This window comes from Macadamia integrifolia, chromosome 12 (genome assembly GCF_013358625.1).
Source record: "Macadamia integrifolia cultivar HAES 741 chromosome 12, SCU_Mint_v3, whole genome shotgun sequence".
Lineage (NCBI taxonomy): Eukaryota > Viridiplantae > Streptophyta > Magnoliopsida > Proteales > Proteaceae > Macadamia > Macadamia integrifolia.
This window is the reverse complement of record NC_056568.1, coordinates 13,627,362-13,647,034: the sequence shown is the minus strand read 5'-3', so window position 1 is coordinate 13,647,034 and position 19,673 is coordinate 13,627,362. Positions and strand designations below refer to the sequence as shown.

The 19,673-nt window shown below is 35.7% G+C and overlaps 2 protein-coding genes across 2 annotated transcripts in view; both read left to right on the top strand.

Moving 5' to 3' along the window:
• LOC122094742 (protein DMR6-LIKE OXYGENASE 1-like) overlaps positions 1–2,691 on the top strand; it is an 11,292-nt gene extending 8,601 nt beyond the window's left edge. The window contains exon 5 of the mRNA XM_042665345.1: positions 2,423–2,691. Within this exon, the coding sequence (XP_042521279.1) occupies positions 2,423–2,691 (269 nt within the window). The remainder of the gene's footprint in view (positions 1–2,422) is intronic.
• Positions 2,692–14,523: 11,832 nt separating this feature from the next.
• Positions 14,524–16,782, top strand: LOC122057030. The gene has a single exon (XM_042619014.1). It carries the CDS (start codon positions 15,049–15,051, stop codon positions 16,588–16,590), a length of 1,542 nt encoding a protein of 513 aa, XP_042474948.1. The 5' UTR covers positions 14,524–15,048; the 3' UTR covers positions 16,591–16,782.
• The last annotated feature ends 2,891 nt before the right edge of the window (positions 16,783–19,673 follow it).

Genomic DNA, 19,673 nt, shown 5'->3' with positions numbered 1-19,673 from the left:
TTTTTTTTTTTTTTTTCATTCTTCTAACTCAAAATGCTGGAATTTTTTTTCTTCTATTTTTCATGTATATTCCTAGGACATCCAATTCTGATAGGGATGCTTATTCTTTTTTGCTCAGGGCACTGCCAAGCTCAAGTTATTTAGGATTTGGTGGATTAACCTCAGGCGTTTTTGTTTCTCCTTCTACTTGCAGGAGTTTCTTGCTAGTTTTCTCTAATAAAGTTTAATATTCTTTCGACTAAAAAAATAAAGAAAAGCTCCTACATGATAGAAACTAACAAGTAGAAGTAGTTCACCTCTTCAGGTACCAACTTCTAGCATAAGAAGCCAAGGATTCTATCAGTTGTTTTATGCTGTGAATCCAAAAGGTCGTATTATGATAGATGTTATCATTTTTTGGCTTTGCTGTTTAGGGTTTCTCTGTTCTCTCTTTTCTTTGAAAATTCATAAAATTTTAATATATATATATATATATTCGGATTTAATCATACCCAATATAAGAAATACATGAAAGGGCTCATAGTAAAAAAATTTGACATGTGATCAAAATTTATCATTCCATTTGAATGGTTAAACTAGTCAAATTAACATTCTAGTTGACTATTTAATTTATAAATCTGTCCATGAAGACTTCCATAGATGGAAGCATCACAAGAACTTTAATATAATAATGAAGTGTATGTGAATTGATCCGAATTCCATATCCAAGTGGATCATACAATTGATGAAGAACTATCCCATGTGCTCTTCATATTAATTAATACCTGCTCTCAATAATCAAAATAGTTAATAATAATAAAAAGAAAAAAAAATTCTTTCCATTTTGTGATCAATTATAAAAGCTTGGGGAGTTTTACATGCTTCAAAAGGGTATTTTGGATATTTCAAAATAAACCTGCAATAGCAACGGCTACTTTTGATACGGCTTGCGTAGTGTCAGGAGGGTCACAGAGCCGTTAGTTAGTCAACAGATAATGAAATCAGTCCAAACTCAGAAAATTTCTAGGGGTTCCAAAGCCCCAAACAGGAAATACGGTCAGCATTATAATTATTATTATTTATTTTATTATTGGTATAGGTCAGCATTAATTTTTTTTTAATAAAAGGAAATACTGTCAGCCTTTATGGATTCGATGCCATTTTTTCTTTGTTTACTTTAAGAGTGTATCTCATTTAGGACGTTCATGTTCACTGCATCGTCACCAAAATTCGAACATACTCTCAAGAGTCTCAACTGAGCAATGCCATGCCGCTGGGCTAAGGCCCAAATGTGCTCTCCATGTGCACTAGGATCCCCTCAAACATGCCCAACGGCCCAGCATGCAGCAGACAACTGATTTAAAAAGCATCATTTTAAATTGGGAGCGTGGACTTTGGATGCATACCTAGATTCTCCTAACCATCCGATCTGTGTTGGGGTGTTGGAAAAACTTAAAAAGACATCATTTCTAATGAGAAAAGTATGCAACTCTTATAATTGAAAAAATTTGACAAAGGTTTTGTACATGGCCATATATGTAAGGATGGAAAGAGAGAGGGAGTTTATAAAATATCATTTTTGCCTCCTCCTCACGAAGGATTGAAGTGTTGGATATATCATACATGATTGTGTATGAAAATTGAAACTAGAAAGTTATAAAGAGCCTGAATATGACTTCAGGTTTGCATACAAAAACTTCAAATGACAAACAAATACATAGAAACATGTAATATTTCATTGTGAAGAATTTCTCTACACCAACTATATGTAGATGGTATCTTTTACACCGATATCCAAACTTTTGCCATTTGAAAGATGGTGTTTCAATTTTAACTTTATGGATTTTTTTTTGGTAGGAAACTTTATAGTTATATAAAATAGGAAAATTTATATTCACCTCCCCTCACGTTTGCCTTTATTACTTCCTCCCCACTCGAGTTTCATTTATTACAATAATACAGTGAGAGAGGTGTTATTTTTAAATTGAAAACGACTTAATTACCCTTTTACATACTTGAACTAAAACAACCAATAGTAAATACCAATATTACCCTTTTCCACTTGTTATCTTAAAATCCTTAAATTCCCCATATCAAGGAGAAAACAGCTTAGGGTTTTCAACAATACCTTGTCCAGCATTTGCAGCAACCGTAAACCCTAAATCCGATTTCACCCTCATTCAAAATGAAAACTACCAACTAATAAGAAACCAGGAAGAATAGAGTTTTTCGAATGGAAAAACAGAGGCATTAACAAATCAAAAACCAAGAAAACCCAATGAAGAATAGTGCTTCCACACTTACGATTATTTTCCAGCTTTTATGCTCCATTTTATTAGTCTGGTATCAAGATTTAGCGCTGGATTGAAGGCAGAGTTGGAGTGTTCTTTCCTATGATTGTTCTTAGTGTTTTAGAAAATGTTGTACAACCATGAAATTGAAGCAATAAAGTGCTTGGTGGAAATTTTGAGATCAATGGGAGATTGGATGAACAAACAGTTGCGCTTTACAGATCCTCGTTCTCCTATGAAAATAGAAGCAGCTGAAAACATTACCCAAACTGGAACTCTTCCTATGGTTGTAAATATCTTTGAAACGTCCTTCACAGCATCTTTCGCAGAAGATCCTTCGTCGCAGGTGACACGGAGTAAAAGATCCGAGCTAGAAATCGGAGATTCCCACGAAGCACCGCCTCAAAGATCTCAATTGTAGAATCCTTGTAAAAAGGAGGGATTCTGGACAACGCTCTTTCTATCGATTTATAAGTGTATGTTGGATTTATGGGCTAAATTAATTATTCGGGTTGATTAAATGGGTGAGAGTCAAATTGCATGAACCGGTTCGGTCCACTCTCAAGCTTAGGGATATGCTGGCTCAACCCATTGTGGTTTAGGGTTTTGAGTGCAGGACAATATTATAAATACTAGGTTTTGGGTCCCTACAACCATTATTCACTCTTCCCCACTTTACCACTAAAGTGAGAGAACCAAGGAGGTTTAAGGGGCTGTAGAAGATCCATAGCCAAGCCAAGAGAGCGAAAGTGGGAGTGACCAACATCAATCATCTTCAGCATACTAGGTGAAAGGTACAAATCGATCCTCCATAATTTTATTAGATTCGTGTTCTTGTTTTTCCTGTGTGGTTTCCTCCATAGGGTTTCAATCTCAAACCCATAGGGAGTTCTAACAAGTGGTATCAGAGCAGACCACATGGGACAAGAATCGATTGAATTTTTCTTATACATGAGGATTTTGATTGTTACTTAAAACCTGATTTGATTAAAAATCATGAAAATCATAAAAATCGTAATTTTACCATCACTTAAAAATCCTGTATGGAAAAACTTTCTTCACGAAAGTTGTAGATCACGAGAATACGGTCGCGGCGGTATGCCGCAAGTCACCGGAAACATCCGTACGCGCCGGCACGCGCCACCGGAAACCGGCTGCCGGAGGAGAGAGAAAAAAAATTCAAAAAAAAAAAACGGCGGCGAGGCATCGCCGGTTCAACTCGAAAACCCTACCGATTCGAACCGGTGACACAGTGGGTCAACTCATATGTACTATTTGACTCGGTCAAAGGTTGACCGGGTCGTTGACCAATTGACCCGAATTTGACCCGGAATTCATATGGCCGAACCGGTTGGTCTTGATTGATTTAAAAAAAAAAAGGCTTGTTTGGTTTTTGTTCATTTTGGGTTTTTATTTAAACTACTTTAAATTTCATTTAAAGGTTCGTTTTAAGGCCAAATTGAAATCTGTTTTTTGCGTTGGATTCCTTGTTTCGGGCCACATTTAATGATCTAATTTTTAATATGACATATTTGTTTGAAATTTTATGTTGTATTTGGTTTCAATTTGTTCTTTTTGGGTTTTTTATTTAAACTACTTTAAATTTCATTTAAAGGTTCGTTTTAAGGCCAAATTGAAATCTGTTTTTTGCGTTGGATTCTTGTTTCGGGCCACATTTAATGATCTAATTTTTAATATGATATGTTTATTTGAAATTTTATGTTGTATTTAGTTTCAATCATTGAAACAAAATGGCATAAATCAATGCTTTGAAAAATATATATGTTATTGGTTACCATGAAATTGAGAATTTTTTTTTTAAATTGAGATATGTTAATATGGAAAAGGGTGTAAGCTTCCGCTCATTCTTAGTTGCAAAGTAATTTTGCTTTAGGAAACCATGAAATGATGAGGTGGAATCCACCAAAGTGGTACATCTTATTATTTCATGATTTTCCACAGGGAAACAATGTAGGTGACATTTGCCCAAAGGTGATGTCACCAAAGTTAAGAAAATGACAGTAACCTAGAGGTTCCTAAGCCCAAAGGTGAGGGGATTTCAAAAGTTATTGTTCTTTTCACAGTAAATATAAATTTATAAGAGGACCAGTGCATTCTTAGCCCAAAGGATAGGAATGTAGTTGCGGTTGTGACTCTTGTATGGTTATTGTTGTCCTAGTGACATTTATATGTATGTTTGGAACATAAAGATATACATCTCCAATGGGAAAGATATGATAGAACTGAGTAAAACCCACCAAAGTGGTACATTCAGTTCGATTGTATCTTCTCCAACAGTAAAGGTGATACTTTTCCACAGGTTATGTCATCAAGGTTTGAAGATAATCATCCACATTTCAGAAAGGGACATTGAATTTGGAGTTCTTTTGCCCAAAGGTGATTGAATTCCAAAGTTAGTGTTGTTTTCACAGTTAAAAGAAGAATATAAGAGCATCAGCTAATTCCTGTCCCAAAGGATAGGGATACATTTTTAGTTGTAAATCTTATTTAAAATATATTGAGGTAGACTGATCATCAGCAATTGAGAGCAAGTAAAATTTGGTCACATCAAGTAGTTAGGATTTCTTTACATACAGTTATTTGAAATGCTTGATTAATGGGAGTTCTGGTTTTGTTTAGTATTTGTTTATGTTTTGAACCTTAGCCCATATGTTTTGGGGCACAGTTTGATGAATTATGGTTAAGTTTTAGCATTTACATTATGCACAGTTATTTCTTGAAATATTTGGTTTATGATTTCATTTGAAAATGTTTTTATAGGCAGTAATTGTCTTAGTTATAGGCAATATTTTGCCACAATTCAAAAGGTAATGTTTGCCACATTTTAAGACAGTATTTGTCACAGTTCATAGGCAATATTTGCCACAGTTTATAGGCGGAAGGCCACAGTTAGATATTAACCACAGATCAAAGGCGATTTGCCACAGTGAAGGTTAATATCTCAGTTAAGGACCTCCATAGAATGACAACAGTGTAATTTGAGGATATGTCAATATTTCTATGATGGTATCCCACATAGATTCGTGTTAAGAAACTTACTTATGTTTGTAATAACAGAAAGTTGTATGCCGTATATTGAGGTGTATCTTCTGCTGTTATTCGATGTGAGTGGTTTTTCAACTGAATCACAGTAAGAGTGGTTAATGTAATAAGATTCTATGGCCACACCAATTTAAAAGACATCCTTATAATTAATGTGGCCCAAGTGGGAGATTGTTGGATTTATGGGCTAAATTAATTATTCGGGTTGATTAAATGGGTGAGAGTCAAATTGCATGAACCGGTTCGGTCCACTCTCAAGCTTAGGGATATGCTGGCTCAACCCATTGTGGTTTAGGATTTTGAGTGCAGGACAGTATTATAAATACTAGGTTTTGGGTCTCTACAACCATTATTCACTCTTCCCCACTTTACCACTAAAGTGAGAGAACCAAGGAGGTTTAAGGGGCTGTAGAAGATCCATAGCCAAGCCAAGAGAGCGAAAGTGGGAGTGACCAACATCAATCATCTTCAGCATACTAGGTGAAAGGTACTTAAAGATCCTCCATAATTTTATTAGATTCGTGTTCTTGTTTTTCCTGTGTGGTTTCCTCAATAGGGTTTCAAACTCAAACCCATAGGGAGTTCTAATAGTGTAAACTCACCAGATTCAGGAGAAAAGGACCGGAAGAAAGTAACGGATCTTTCCCGCCGATCTCTTCACAAACTTGATAATCTTTTCCTCGCCGGAGAAGACAAAGGGGTCGAGAATGGATTCTGATTTTGTCGGAAGGTTGAAGACAATAGATAAGGGTATTCTTGGTATTAAATAGAAAATGGACCTGCTTGACAGATTGACCCCTAAAGCCTCTCACGGTATGGGTTTATTTGTAATAAACAAAAATCAAAGGAAAATGATGTAATAAAAGCCAACACGAGGGTAAATAGATGTAAACTTCCCTAAAGAAATTTTAGACCCAACTTTTATCATACCGTGCATGTTAAGTGAGTCTCGTTTCCCTTAACCCCCCCTCCCCCCACGCAAAATAAAAATATGATTCTTTTTTCACACTTAGAATTTTAGTTTTGAATTTTGGAAAAAGATCTCTTACACCATGGGTGAAGAAAAAGTATACTTATGATCATAATACTCTACCTTCTATTATACAAAGTTGATAATACCCCCATTATTCTTGGATACCCTTTGTACATCATCCTAATAACTCCTAAGTCAAAGGATTCTTCTTAATTGTGAGTAAAAAGAAAAAATTATTCTTTGAATTTAATTTTTCAATGCATTATTTTTCCACTTAACAAACTCGATTTTGATTTCAGGTGCTAATGTAAAGATATCTTCTACACCCATTGTCATTAGAACTCAATTCCTGTCTTTTTTTTTTTTTTTATTAGGCTTGTTATACCAAATAAATGGAGCCTGATATTTACATGATAGTCCACATAAGAATACATTAGTTTTGAATTAAATTTTGGTGGCTAAGTCAAGAAAACTCTCATATCTAATGACAATTTTGATTAAACAAACAAAACCTTCTCTGATACATTCCTTTGAAATTAAAAGTTCCCATCACCACTAATTTGAGTGGCAGAAATTATTTGAACTGATGGAGATTCATCTGAAAATAGGCAATTGAAAATTTTTCCCCAATTTGTGAGTTTCAATTCATGACCCGTTTGCTTTTCTAATGTGGTTAACGTTTTACCCTTTTTTTTGGCTTTACACTAACACTTTACTTTTACGCTAAATCCTTTGGATTATCATCTTCCTAGCCTTGGTGACTAAAGATGATGCTTCAATTTAAATGGGCAACCACTGCTTAGCAGATTTGGAAATCAAGGAATAATTTTGTCTTTAGTCATTCTAAACTTTGCCATTTTGGTACTATTCAGGCTTTCTATCGAACCACTAAAGACGGCAGGTTGGGTTTTTGCATAGAGAAATGTCCAATACCTTGGGCACCCCTTTAGCTTTTTGACTATCCCTTTTTTTTTTTTTTTTTTTTCTTCATTCTTCATTTATAATGATAGTGCTTGGAAAGCTGATTCTCATCTCGGTGGCAAGGGTGTTATGATAAGGGATGGCAAAAGGAAATTCATAGCTGGAAAGTGCAAGCTGTTAGAGATGGCCTAATCCTATCTCGGAGTCTGAAGTTGGAGCACATTACTATGTTTGTCTGATTGCAAGTTTCTTATGTCTTTTCTCGATAAGTCTGCTTCTTCTTTAGATTTGAATGCTGCTATTATTGGAGTTGGTATTCTAAGTTTCTTAGGTGTAGCTTTTCTTATTGGGAAGCTCACATTCTTGCAAAAGGGTTAGCTCCCCACTTTTGTTGGTTTGGTAGCTTACTCTTCCTAAACTAGGAAGAGTATATCTTGTCCTTCAAGGCAGAAACTTCTCCTGTCTTTTTCAATAATTTCTTTAGGTTGAAAGGTCCTTCTTATAAATAATAAAAGAAAATGTTGGTTATATTGTTAGTATACGATAAGCTAGCATCCACTGCCTTATTGAATGACCCCTTCTCCTCCTCTCCTCCTGTATAATATCTCATCTGGTGCTTCATTGGTGTTATTCATTCGTTTACCACATAAAAAAACAAAAATCATAATGATATAATGATTTATTTATGTATTTGTTTTTTTTTTTAATTCAAATTTTTACAATTTTTTTTTTCCTTTTCTCAACATCCAAACATAGCCTACAAAATCACATCTTCCGAGTTCAGCTATTACCACAAGGTTGGCACGTTTGACCTACCTGAGGGAATCTTAAAAGGCTCAAGTTCAACTACTTAGCCTAGGCTCCCAGCCCTGAAAACCCAAGGTCAGGTTGGGCTGGTTCTGACCGACCTTAGTCAAAAAGGATGGTCTAGATGACCACCATGTTGAGACATATATTAATAGTAGAATAATTGCTGACCGATTCTTTATTTTTTTGTATCAGAGTTTGGTTCGTTTTAGCAAAGACTTAATACTCAAATTACAACTTCAACAAGATTTGGAGATGATGAGAGTTTCTATTAAAATTATATAGTGACTCTGAGAACTCTTTCCTTACTAAAAAAAGAAGAGAAAAACTCTTTACTATCAAATAAGAATGATGATCTTAATCATGAAAACTCAAATTTGAAAAAATATACCATAAAGAGTATAATTTGAATCTACGAGTCCCATTGGATGTATTACCCAAGTGGATGCAATCCTTTTCGTCTAGTAATATTGTAGTAAAATCAAGTTTTCCTTCACCCATGCCTTTTTTCACGGGCATCGAATTCTTCAAATACCAAGGGAAAGAGTACTTTTAATCCCAAACAATGAGTGGAACTTTGTGATGAGGGAATTCTTTATTTACTTTACCAATGAAGGAGACCTTTTGCCATAGGATCATAGTTTTAAGAATTAGATCGAATCAACTCTTGATCGATACTGATCCAATGGTATGATCTAAGGGTTAAAAAGATCAAAATTTTGATTTTTTTTTTCTTTTATTTCTTTATTAAAACATAAAGGTAATTTCATTTTATCCAATTCGATCCCAAACACTTTGAATCCATATCAGTATCAATTGAGACTTGAGACCAATCTCAAGTTTTGATAAACCTTGCAATATTAGAGTTCTAAGTATCAACATTGAATCGGCTGAATCAGCAAGAACGCATTAATATTGATTGAGATGGAAACGAATACCAATACCAATACCAATACTACCCTATCTTGGAACAGGTATATTTCGGATATGGGGTAAAAAAAAAAACCTTTTTTTTTTTTTTTTTTTTTTATAATTGAGAGGGATAGGTTCCGGAGCCAAAGAAATGTAGGGTCCAACCTGAGCTGTCACATGTGAACTAGGTTTGGTTGGTCAATGGAAACAACTCGAAGGTTAGGAATAATGCGTACTTTTGGAATAGACATATGGGATCTCTAATCATTTTTTTGGTAGAAGGATCCAATCACATTTTTTATATATTGAAATGAGTAGAGCCAGCCATGCTAACCTGTCCATCACGTGATTCTCCCAACATCCCCACTCGGCAGTCCCACTTACCTCTAGGATGAGAACAGCCACGATTATATCTTTAACCCTATCTTTTCTTAATTTTACCATATCTGCCATCGTCTTTATTTTTAACTTTGGTTCACCATGTCCAATGAGATATCAGCACAATAAAATGAATTTGCCAAATTGATGCATGGTCCCATGTCACATTTTTTTTTTTCTTGGGTAAGAGTTCCATGTCACTTTACCTGCCTATTAAATTTCGAGTCAATTCAATTGAACATGTAGCTATATAAAGCTTGGGCTGGGGATTGCTGTTTCAGTGTGGGGACCAATCAAGGGAAGTACATGGGCATCCAACCCCAAGGGATATGATAGTTTTTTCGTCAACCTTTGTGTTTGAGTGTAAGAACATAGAATCAGGTAATGATCTTTTTCCTATAAAGTATTGAATAATTTTTTTCTTATAAAAGGAGAGAGTTTTCGATCTACTACACAAGAAGGTTCACCACACAAATCCTAAGTATAAGATTGTAAATTCCTCAAAAAACTCTTCCAATACCTTACCCATATGCATTTAAAATCTCACGGTCAGGACGATACTACTACTTACTGACAACTAATGAGCACATCTTTGGGTATCTGCCCAACTTCGAACATAAGACACCATGCATCCTGATATCTAGGCTAGAAGCCATAAAGGTTAACCTAAAAGCATCTTTAGCTAACAAGTGCGCTTCTCTAATGCAGTCACAAGGAACATGCACAAAAGTAATGAAATGATGCACATAATATTAGCTAGCTCAACTAATGAGTAGTCGTCATGTAGCAAGAAATTAAGCCTAGTTCCTAATTGACCCAAAAATCCATGACGAATCATTGGGAACTAACTCCCCATGTCCAAATAAAGTCGGGACTCTCCACGAAATTAGTTTTAGATAAAACCAAATGATGTTGTTGGTCTTTCTTCATGGACTTAGGCACGTAGATCAATTCTTCACATTTTAAGCCAATTCTTTCAATGTCCAAACCTCTAATGTTGTTTGTTTAAAATTCTGACTTAAATATCGGAGAGTCTCTTATCGGAGTCCACTCTAACTTTTTTTCTCTATATTGTTCATTTCCTTTGTGTTTGTAGGTGAACTCAATTGAAATTCTACAACAACATCAATAAAAACAACACAAACACCAAAATACAATCTCTAATAGCATTTGATGCCCAAAAACATAAAGATAGAAGAATTTTGTAAAGCCAAGCATAGAGGCAGATGATCGAAGAAAAGGACAATGTCGCAAAAATGTTACCCTCCAACTAATAAAACAAAATCCCATATGGAAAAAGATCCTATCTAATCAACTGGTGTTGGATTTATTGTCAAAGTTTCCAAATATTTCTCGTGCCAATGATGGGTGTGGATGTGATCTACTCCTATATAGGGGTGTGCAGACAGACTTGTATGTGAATGAGGATGCTTGTACATATACAAGCACGTGTATAGGGACGCTTGTACAAGTACAGACACATCTGTATATGAACAGATACACCCATACGTGAAAAAGGTACATTGTCTATATATTTTATAGATGGTTTGAAAATTGAACAAGGGGTTTTTGACAAGTGTTTTTATTCTTCCCACTTTATGTTCTTTTCTTCCAAGTTTTTTTGTGTCTGATAATGAATATAACCTTTGGACTTCTTTGTGTAATCACATATTGGAATGCACCTCGTGTAATTGGGTGTTGTTTTATCTTGGAGGTATAAACACAATGGTCAACTCGGTTGCACAATTAGAGGTGTTTTAAAAACCTTAAAGATAGTATCATTCTGATACGACTCAACTCAAATTATGTTTGCTCTTGATTCAACAAGCAGATTTACTGTAATACTGTGAATTTGTATATCATCCGATGCATTTACGACATATCTAGATAAGTCTTATACTCTGCCCATTATTGCTTTCTAATAATTGGGAGTCAATTAGTGATCCAATGGTTAAAAAGACTTCAGGATACATATCCATGTATTGGGATTCATGTCAAATATCCTCCCTGCCCTTGGATCACAAGTTCACAACACATAAGCTCCTCCAAGAAGTTAACCTTCTTTGCCTGAATGTTTTAATATGTAATCTTTTATCTTGTTTAATATTAATTATCTGATTCATAAAAAAAAAAAAGTTAACCTTTTAATTGAATTTTTAATCTTTGACTAGACCATAGACACTGCTATTGATGGACCCATCACAAGAACTTTACTATAAAAGAATAAATAACACCAACTAGGCGGACTCAAGTCACTCAACTGCTCAAATAATGAATAAAAAAGTGAGAAAAGATAAGTCAGCATTTAATCACAAATTGAAGCTCAAAAGTTGATCTCGGACTCTGGGCACCGAAAATTCTGTGGATCATACAATTGAGTTTTATAATTAATACTTAAGCCTCGATAATCAAAATAATTAATAGGCATAATGAAATGGAAAGAACTTTCTCTCCATTTCGTGATAAATTAAAAAAAGCGTGGGAAGTTTTATATCTTCAAAAGGGTATTCTTGGTATTTCAATCAATTACAACGGCTAGTTTGTCTTTTTCGCCCACAACCCCACATGATATGAACTGAAATTTTGCCAAATTCGGTTTTTTATATTTTTATTTATATTTTAAAGTAGAGTCAGTTGGGGTCACGGAGCCGTTAGTTAGCCGAAAGTTAAAATAAAATAATGAAATAAGTCCAAACTCCGATCCTAAACAGGAAATACTGTCTGCCCCACCACATTAATCGCGGCGTGAAAGTGGTTGTCAACTTATCATCCACTCAAAACTCACATGCTACCAAGTTTCTATTAGCCCTTGGTCCTAGCGAGGGAAATGGGGTTCTAAGAGTTAAGCTGAAAAATAATATCTTTGGGTGGAATCTTTCAATTTACCCTTGAAATTTTATTTTCTTGGATGCCATCGGGAGTGGCTAGAACTTGGTTACAATCAAGTAAGAGTGTTAATTAATTTGATTTTGGAATAGATGGTTTGATTTGATATAATGTAAGATTTTTTTTGAATAAAATCAAAATCGGATTACTTAATAAATGGTTTCTTATATTAAAATCAAAATCATTTATAAACAGTTTCGATTTAAATGATTTTCTTATGTTTTTTTAATTTTTTTATCCAAATAACTTATTTATTTTTAAAAATTTTAGCGAAATAGATGTAAATTGTAATATTGAATTGATTTGTTTATATAGTTGTTTAAGACAAACTTTAAAGAAATGCATGTAAACTTAACATTTAATGACTAAAACTTACCATATAGATGTCAATCAGTTTAACAATTTAAATTTAAAACCAAAATCATATCATGGTCTCAATTTTAAAATTAAAATCGAACAATTTGATAAACGATTTCACGATTTTGATGTAAACAGTATGATTCAATTTCGATAAACACTTTCGATTTGAAATTCACATCCTTACGACCATGATAATAGTTAATTTTCAAACTCTAAAAGGCAATAAAATTATATATTTTTTATCATTAGTATTTTATTAACTAGGAATACAATAATTTGACATAATTCTTTCTCCATGGTCAATGAAAAATGACATTTATCCGCCTATAGTGTAAGTTAAGTCTGTTCAATGGATGCTGAACAAAAAATATAGATTCCCTATCATAATAAAGGCCTTGTCGGCTGACGTGTACAACAAATTGGCACAACTACGAGTTGGCCACATTCAAAAGAATGAAAAACATACCATGTTGCTAGTTGCTACTATATCTGATTGGAGCTGAAGTGCTGAACCAAGGGAATAGTGATTCCCTTAGATACCGTTAAGAGTGATTACCCGTTACCGTGGGCGTGATTAACGACTTACTTTGGATCAACTGAATCAGTATCTCTCGTCTTTCTAGAACTGGGAAATCTATTTCGGTAAACCAACCCCACAATCCTAGAGACAATCCTAGACCATATCCCGGTGCCCATTAGAACCTTTCAACATGTCAGGTCACAAAAGGCCATTACTACGGAAAAGCGGTCGGTATCTCTCTTAACAGTGGCCCTACTTAACAGTAGGGGACTAGGTAGAGGACTTTCAATGGTATTTATCTTTTGGGTTACACACCTGTTCTGGTCGGCGTGGCTACTGCTCCACTGTAAGAGGCCAACGGAATGGTGGATAATGACACTGATTAGCTTGTGGTTCAAGGGGCAGTCTAGTTTTTTCACATATGCCTGAGTTTGGATGCGGGGGATGGACTAGGGAGCGTTATTCTCATTCAGTGTATGAACCAATAAGAGGGTGGGTAGAGGCATCGATCAACGTGTGCTTCAAAGGGTAGGGTGGACTTCATATTTAGCTATTTTTAGGCGTGGAGGATGCAACCAAAGGAGCATTCACTCTCTCTCTCTCAAAAAATTAACCCTCATTGTTTGTGTTGTCCTCTATCCAATCACAAAAGACTGTAAAATGATGCCCCTCACACTTTTGAAACTCCAAAAAACTATCCCTATTAATTCCTATGTGCACCTCCTCATTGATTCCAAAGTGGGATAGGAATGGCATCATATATTACTTTACTTGGGAGCAGAAAATGGCATTGAAACTCAAGTTTGATGATTATGGTCTCAGTAGATCATATCACAGTTAGTCTCAAATCGGCTAGGATTAGCTTGAATGGGTTGGATTAGTGTCTGCCATGCCTAACCCAAGTCTTAGCCTTAAAATTGTTTGTAACCACAACACCGATGGTGGTTGAGAGCCCCTAGAGACACGTGTCCGAATATTTTCAGTGGTCAAATGACAAATGTTCATTGCATCTTATCTCTTCCTGTAGACAATTTGAACCCTAAGTCTTGGCCAATAAATATTGTATTGCTGGTTTAGTACGGACGAAGGGTAATAAGGTAAAAATCCAATTTGTTTTTTAAATTATAGCCGGGTATATCTCTATCTTTTCAGAAAAAAAAAAAAAAAAGAGGGTATATTTCTATCTGATCACGAGACCAACTCCGGTAATTTTAAGTACAATCAAATGGCAGTTTGGATATTTGCGTACAAACGAGTGGCGTTTTAGATACTCTCAAATTCCGGGCAACACTCCCAACTTCTTTGTCCTCTCACCCTCACTTAAACGCCCTTGGTGGCACGGGGTTGTGAAACCAAAAGAGAGAGAGAGAGAGAGAGAGAGAGAGAGAGAGAGAGAGAGAGAGAGAATAATTAAAGAAAGCCGCGTAACACTTTAAAGTCCACGTCAGCTTTCCGAGTATTGGCTACATCCCCCCTTCCTTTCCCTGCAATAACCGCTGGTCTTTCTTTTCTTCTTTTTATCGTCTTCTTCTTCTTCTTCTTTTGTTCTTCACGGACGATAAACCCCCTAAACCAGAAAAACAAAGAGAGAGAAAGAGAAAGAGAAAGAAAAGTGAAGAGAGAGAGAGAGAGAGAGAGAAGGATGAAAAGACAGAGGATCTTATGAGAGAGATATTCACGTCCAGATCCTACAACGCAGCTATCATGGTTTCCCGTTTTAGTTTCACAGTTCCCAATTCCCTCTTTTCCCGTTTTTGTTTCGTTTCTCACCCTCGAAGAACCCTAATCGGCGCCAACCACACCTCTGCTCGTTTTTGCTCTCGCTAGGGTTTTTATTTTTTTTTCGATATCTTGATTCTTTTTTCTGCTCTCGTTAGGTTTCTATTTTTTCCAATTTTTTTTCCCATTCTTATTTTGGTTTTCTGAAGAGAAAGAAAGAAAGAAAGTCTCTGGCGGTCATGGCGCCTACGACGGTGATATTCAGCCCAGTGAAAAAAATACTGGTTAGAATTCTTTTGTTTGGCGTTGCTATTCTCCTTCTTCGATTTGCTTACGTTGTTACGGTTACGGGTGGATCTTGCAATTCCGGCGATTTCTGTTTCTTCTCTGTTCCTGAAATTCCAAACATTGCCGGTGGAATCCTGCGAAACAACCCCTCTGCCATAGTTGTTGATGCCTTGGGATCTGCTTCCAGCCCTGCTCTTCGCGATCTCTGGACCAGCAAAGAGTGGCGCAAGGCCGTCGATTTCTATTCTTCTGTGTTTCAAGATCTGATTGCTGAAGGCTACCTCTCACCCAATTCTAAAGCCTTATGCATCGAAACCCCATTTGGACAAGACGTATTCTCTCTGAAGGAGATCGGTGTTCACGACGCCGTTGGAATTTCCAAGAAGAAGTTTACTCCGCTGGTGGTTTCCGGTCAGGCCGTGCGTCAGCCATTCAAGGACAATACTTTCGATTTCGAATTTTCAGGGGTGGGTGTGCTTGAGAGCTCGGTCCGTCCTCATGAGTTCGCTTCCGAGGTTGCTAGGACGCTTAAGCCCGAAGGGTTTTTGGTCGTCCACACAGCTTCGGCTAACGATATGTATAGTTTCAATTCTTTTCTTGCTTTGTTCAATTGCTGTAGATTGGTTCGTTCTCGTGATATTGGCGGCGTAGATTCTTCGTCGCCGTCCGTTCGGGAGATTGTCCTGAAGAAAGAGACTGAGATTCTTGGCCATGGGGAGAAAATGTCCGACGGCGGTTCGATTGATAAGTGTTCTGTTCCGAGGTATAAGCTGGAACTGATCAGGAAAGCAGAGCCTCTGATAACAGAAGAGCCGTTGAAGCCGTGGATTACATTGAAGAAGAACATTAAGAACATCAAGTACGTCCCATCCATGGCAGATATAAGCTTCAAGCCGAGGTATGTGTACATTGATGTTGGTGCTCGGAGCTATGGTTCGAGCATTGGGAGCTGGTTCAAGAAGCAATATCCAAAACAAAACAAAACTTTCGAAATCTATGCCATTGAAGCTGATAAAACTTTCCATGAAGAGTACCGGAAGAAGAAAGGGATCAACCTCTTGCCTTACGCAGCTTGGGTGCGAAACGAGACATTATTTTTCGAAATTAATCGAGACCCAGGGGAGAAAGCTAAAGCCAAAGGCCGAGGAATGGGTCGGATTCAACCTGTTCAATCATCAACCAATTTCGTCGGCGATGTGGACAAGATCAGGGGATTCGACTTTGCCAGTTGGTTGAAGAACACAGTCTCGAAGAGCGATTTTGTGGTGATGAAGATGGATATCGAAGGAACAGAGTTTGATTTGATTCCAAGATTGTTTGAGACCGGAGCCATTTGTTTGATTGATGAGATCTTCCTTGAATGTCACTACAATAGATGGCAGAGATGTTGCCCAGGTGAGAGGTCGCCCAAATATGAAAAAACTTATGATCAATGCTTGGAGCTGTTTTCATCACTTAGAGAAAGCGGAGTTCTTGTTCATCAATGGTGGTGACCGGTAAACAAACTCCTATACATTTTTCTGTAACAAACCCTTTTTTTCATAGATAGTGTTTATTTTTATAAGTTGGAAAAATTTGTAGTTGAGTAGTTGTTTCCTTTTTTACACAATTTCTGGAGCTCTTGGGCTTTATTTCTTTCAAATCTTCCTTTGGAAATGAAAAATTTGATCAATTCCACTTTTCGATGCCTTGTGTATAATGCATTTCTCATTAAAATCTAGATGAACAGTGAGGACTGAGGAGGTTAAAATTTCACTTTTTCCGGTTACGATGGATTTCATTGCAAATGGTTTTGTGGGTGGGGTTTGGAACAGTAAGTGCTAAGCTGTGGGCGGATGTGGTGGGTAGAGGTAGTTGATTGATTCGTTGAAAAAACTTTGTTAATATCGATTTCAATTTGGATTTTGTGGGGTGGCTGGGGGAGAAATAATTCCACTTTTCGATGCCTGTGTGATTGATTCTTTCAATTCCACTTTTCGATGCCTGTGTGATTGATTCTTTCACACAGGATCATAGTTAGTAAATTCGGATTCAGGAATTATTCAGGCGGAGATTTATTTGAAATAATTCGATTGGTTAATTTAAGGATTTGGTCAAAAAAGCGGTCAAAATAAAAATCGGAGTCAGTTCGGAGTCAAGAATTATTCGATTAAAAAAATAAAAGTCGGGCAAAAAATTTGGATATTATTTTTATAGTTTATTGTATATTTTTTATTTATCAAATTATTAACTTGATTTGTATACTTAGAAATAGCAAATTACTTTATACAATAAAGTAAAAAACTATGAAAAAATTGTCATTGAGCGATGGAAGTAATGGTTATTGTAATCCAATTTATACTCGTGAAATAGATTAGGCCCCAAAACAGTGAAAGCAAGATTATAACTACAATAAAACAAATAAATAAATTGACCACAAAAAATTTTCACTATCCTTTTGCTTGGGTTCACAAGACCTATATTGCACTAAGATGAACTAATTTTTCAAAATTAAAGCAACAATATAAAAGAAGATTGATCGATACAGCGATATGAATATGTCCTGGTCCCTTGAAATCTCAAATTATCCATCAAGGCTTGATAACTCCCCTATCTTAGGATGAACTGATGAAGTTATGAGAAATAAATGAAATAAAGAGTAGATTTGTATGATTGTTACAGAAGAATTAGGTGGAGAAAAAAGATGAGAAGGAGGCAGAAATTTGGGGGAGAAGAAGATGAAAAAAAAAAAAAAAATTTCGGTGGTGGGTGCCGTGGGTTTCATATATGACGTTTTGTTTGTTTGTTTGTTTGTTTTTTTTGTTTTTTAGTACTTTTTAAGTGGATCGAATAATTCGTTTAATTCGATTCGGCCCGAATTATTGGAGTTTTAAAATCAAATTAGTAAAAAGCGTTTTTTTACCGAATTTTATTTTTAATTCGGATTCAGTCAGAATTTTTTATTTAATTCGAAAAATTCGGTTCGGTCGAATAATTCGTGAATTATTCGTCCGAATTGTTAACTAGGCACAGGACTGCTTGTTGCTCTCAGGGTTCGTTTGATAACATTTATGTCGTTTTTGTTTCAAGAAACGACAGAAACATAAATTTTGGTTTTCTAAAAATAGAAACGAAATTGAAGGTGTTTGATAAGTCATGTTTTTGAAAGTCGATAGTAACCAGTAATAGGACTGCTTGTTGCTCTCAGGGTTCGTTTGATAACATTTCTGTCGTTTTTGTTTCAAGAAACGACAGAAACATAAATTTTGGTTTTCTAAAAATAGAAACGAAATTGAAGGTGTTTGATAAGTCATGTTTCTGAAAGTCGATAGTAACCAGTAAAAGAATGACCATAAGTCATTTCTAGAAATGACGAAATAGGTTCCATTTGGTTCGCCAGGATCGTTTCTTAAAATATAAATAAGTATAAATTTCAATTTTTATTCCTAAAAACAAGTAAAACAAAATAATTTTATCAAACTTTTTATCTTATTTTTGCGCAAAAGCACGTTTCTTGAAACGAACCGTCAGTCTTTAGTCACATTGGGTTGGTGAATGTCAGTTAATTAGTTAACCATATAATTGCAACTGGGTTTTGCTTTTTGCTACAAATGCTATACATTACAATCCATCTGTGAAAAGGCAAAGTTGGGATTGGGAAGTTATTTCAGGACTTGACAGGTTAGTCAGCAAATAAACTTTCAAAAAATAGGGTGGGGCCAGGGGTTTCCCGTATCATTTTCAATAGCAGCACAGTGGATACACAGCCTGGATTTAAAAAGAGTTCATTTTATTTTTCATAGAAGAGAAAGAATTTTCCAAGATCTTGACTCTTGAGGTTTCTAGAAATGGGGCTTAATCGAATTATCTAGGCAGTGTTTGTAGAGAAATTGACTCTCTGCCATCCTAATTTTTGTTGGGTTCAGAAGAAGTTTGAGAAAGGTTGAGTTTAAAAGTTCTAATGTAACGAGATTTCATCGTGTAAACCTGCAATGCTTATGTGGTTTAGGCTCTAGGAAATGTAGTGTACACTGATAAAGCATTGCAAATAAGGCTAGAATGGGGGATGATCTAATCAAACACCCATATCAGTTATGGGCCTAGAATCTCCCAGCAAGCTAAGATACTTCATAAATCATAATTCCATTGAGAAATTTAGACCTAAAAAAGGATCCTAAAGTTGGAGCAGGCTCGTTAATCAATTTTTTTTTTTAATATTTTTTTAATCCTTCTTCTTAAGTTGCATAACTTGGTGTTGTAGAAGTTATGATTCATAAGCACCATGTTGAGTGGTAGAGGCATGGTTTCAGGTATTGGGGTATCATATCAGCCGTATTGGTATTGATTGAGATCGATATCAATATTTGATCGATCCAGATCGATTGTCCTCATCATTGCAGGGGTATTGGATATATTATATTGGCATTGACTGAGATCGATATTAATACTTGACTGATTCAGATCGATTGTCCGTATAGTTTCAGGGGTAAAACAATACAAATATTCAGGGGTAAAACAATACAAATAAAATATACCTTTTTTGAAAAAAGTGATCGATAGTATTGGATCGGTATCGACAAATACCGATACCTTTTTT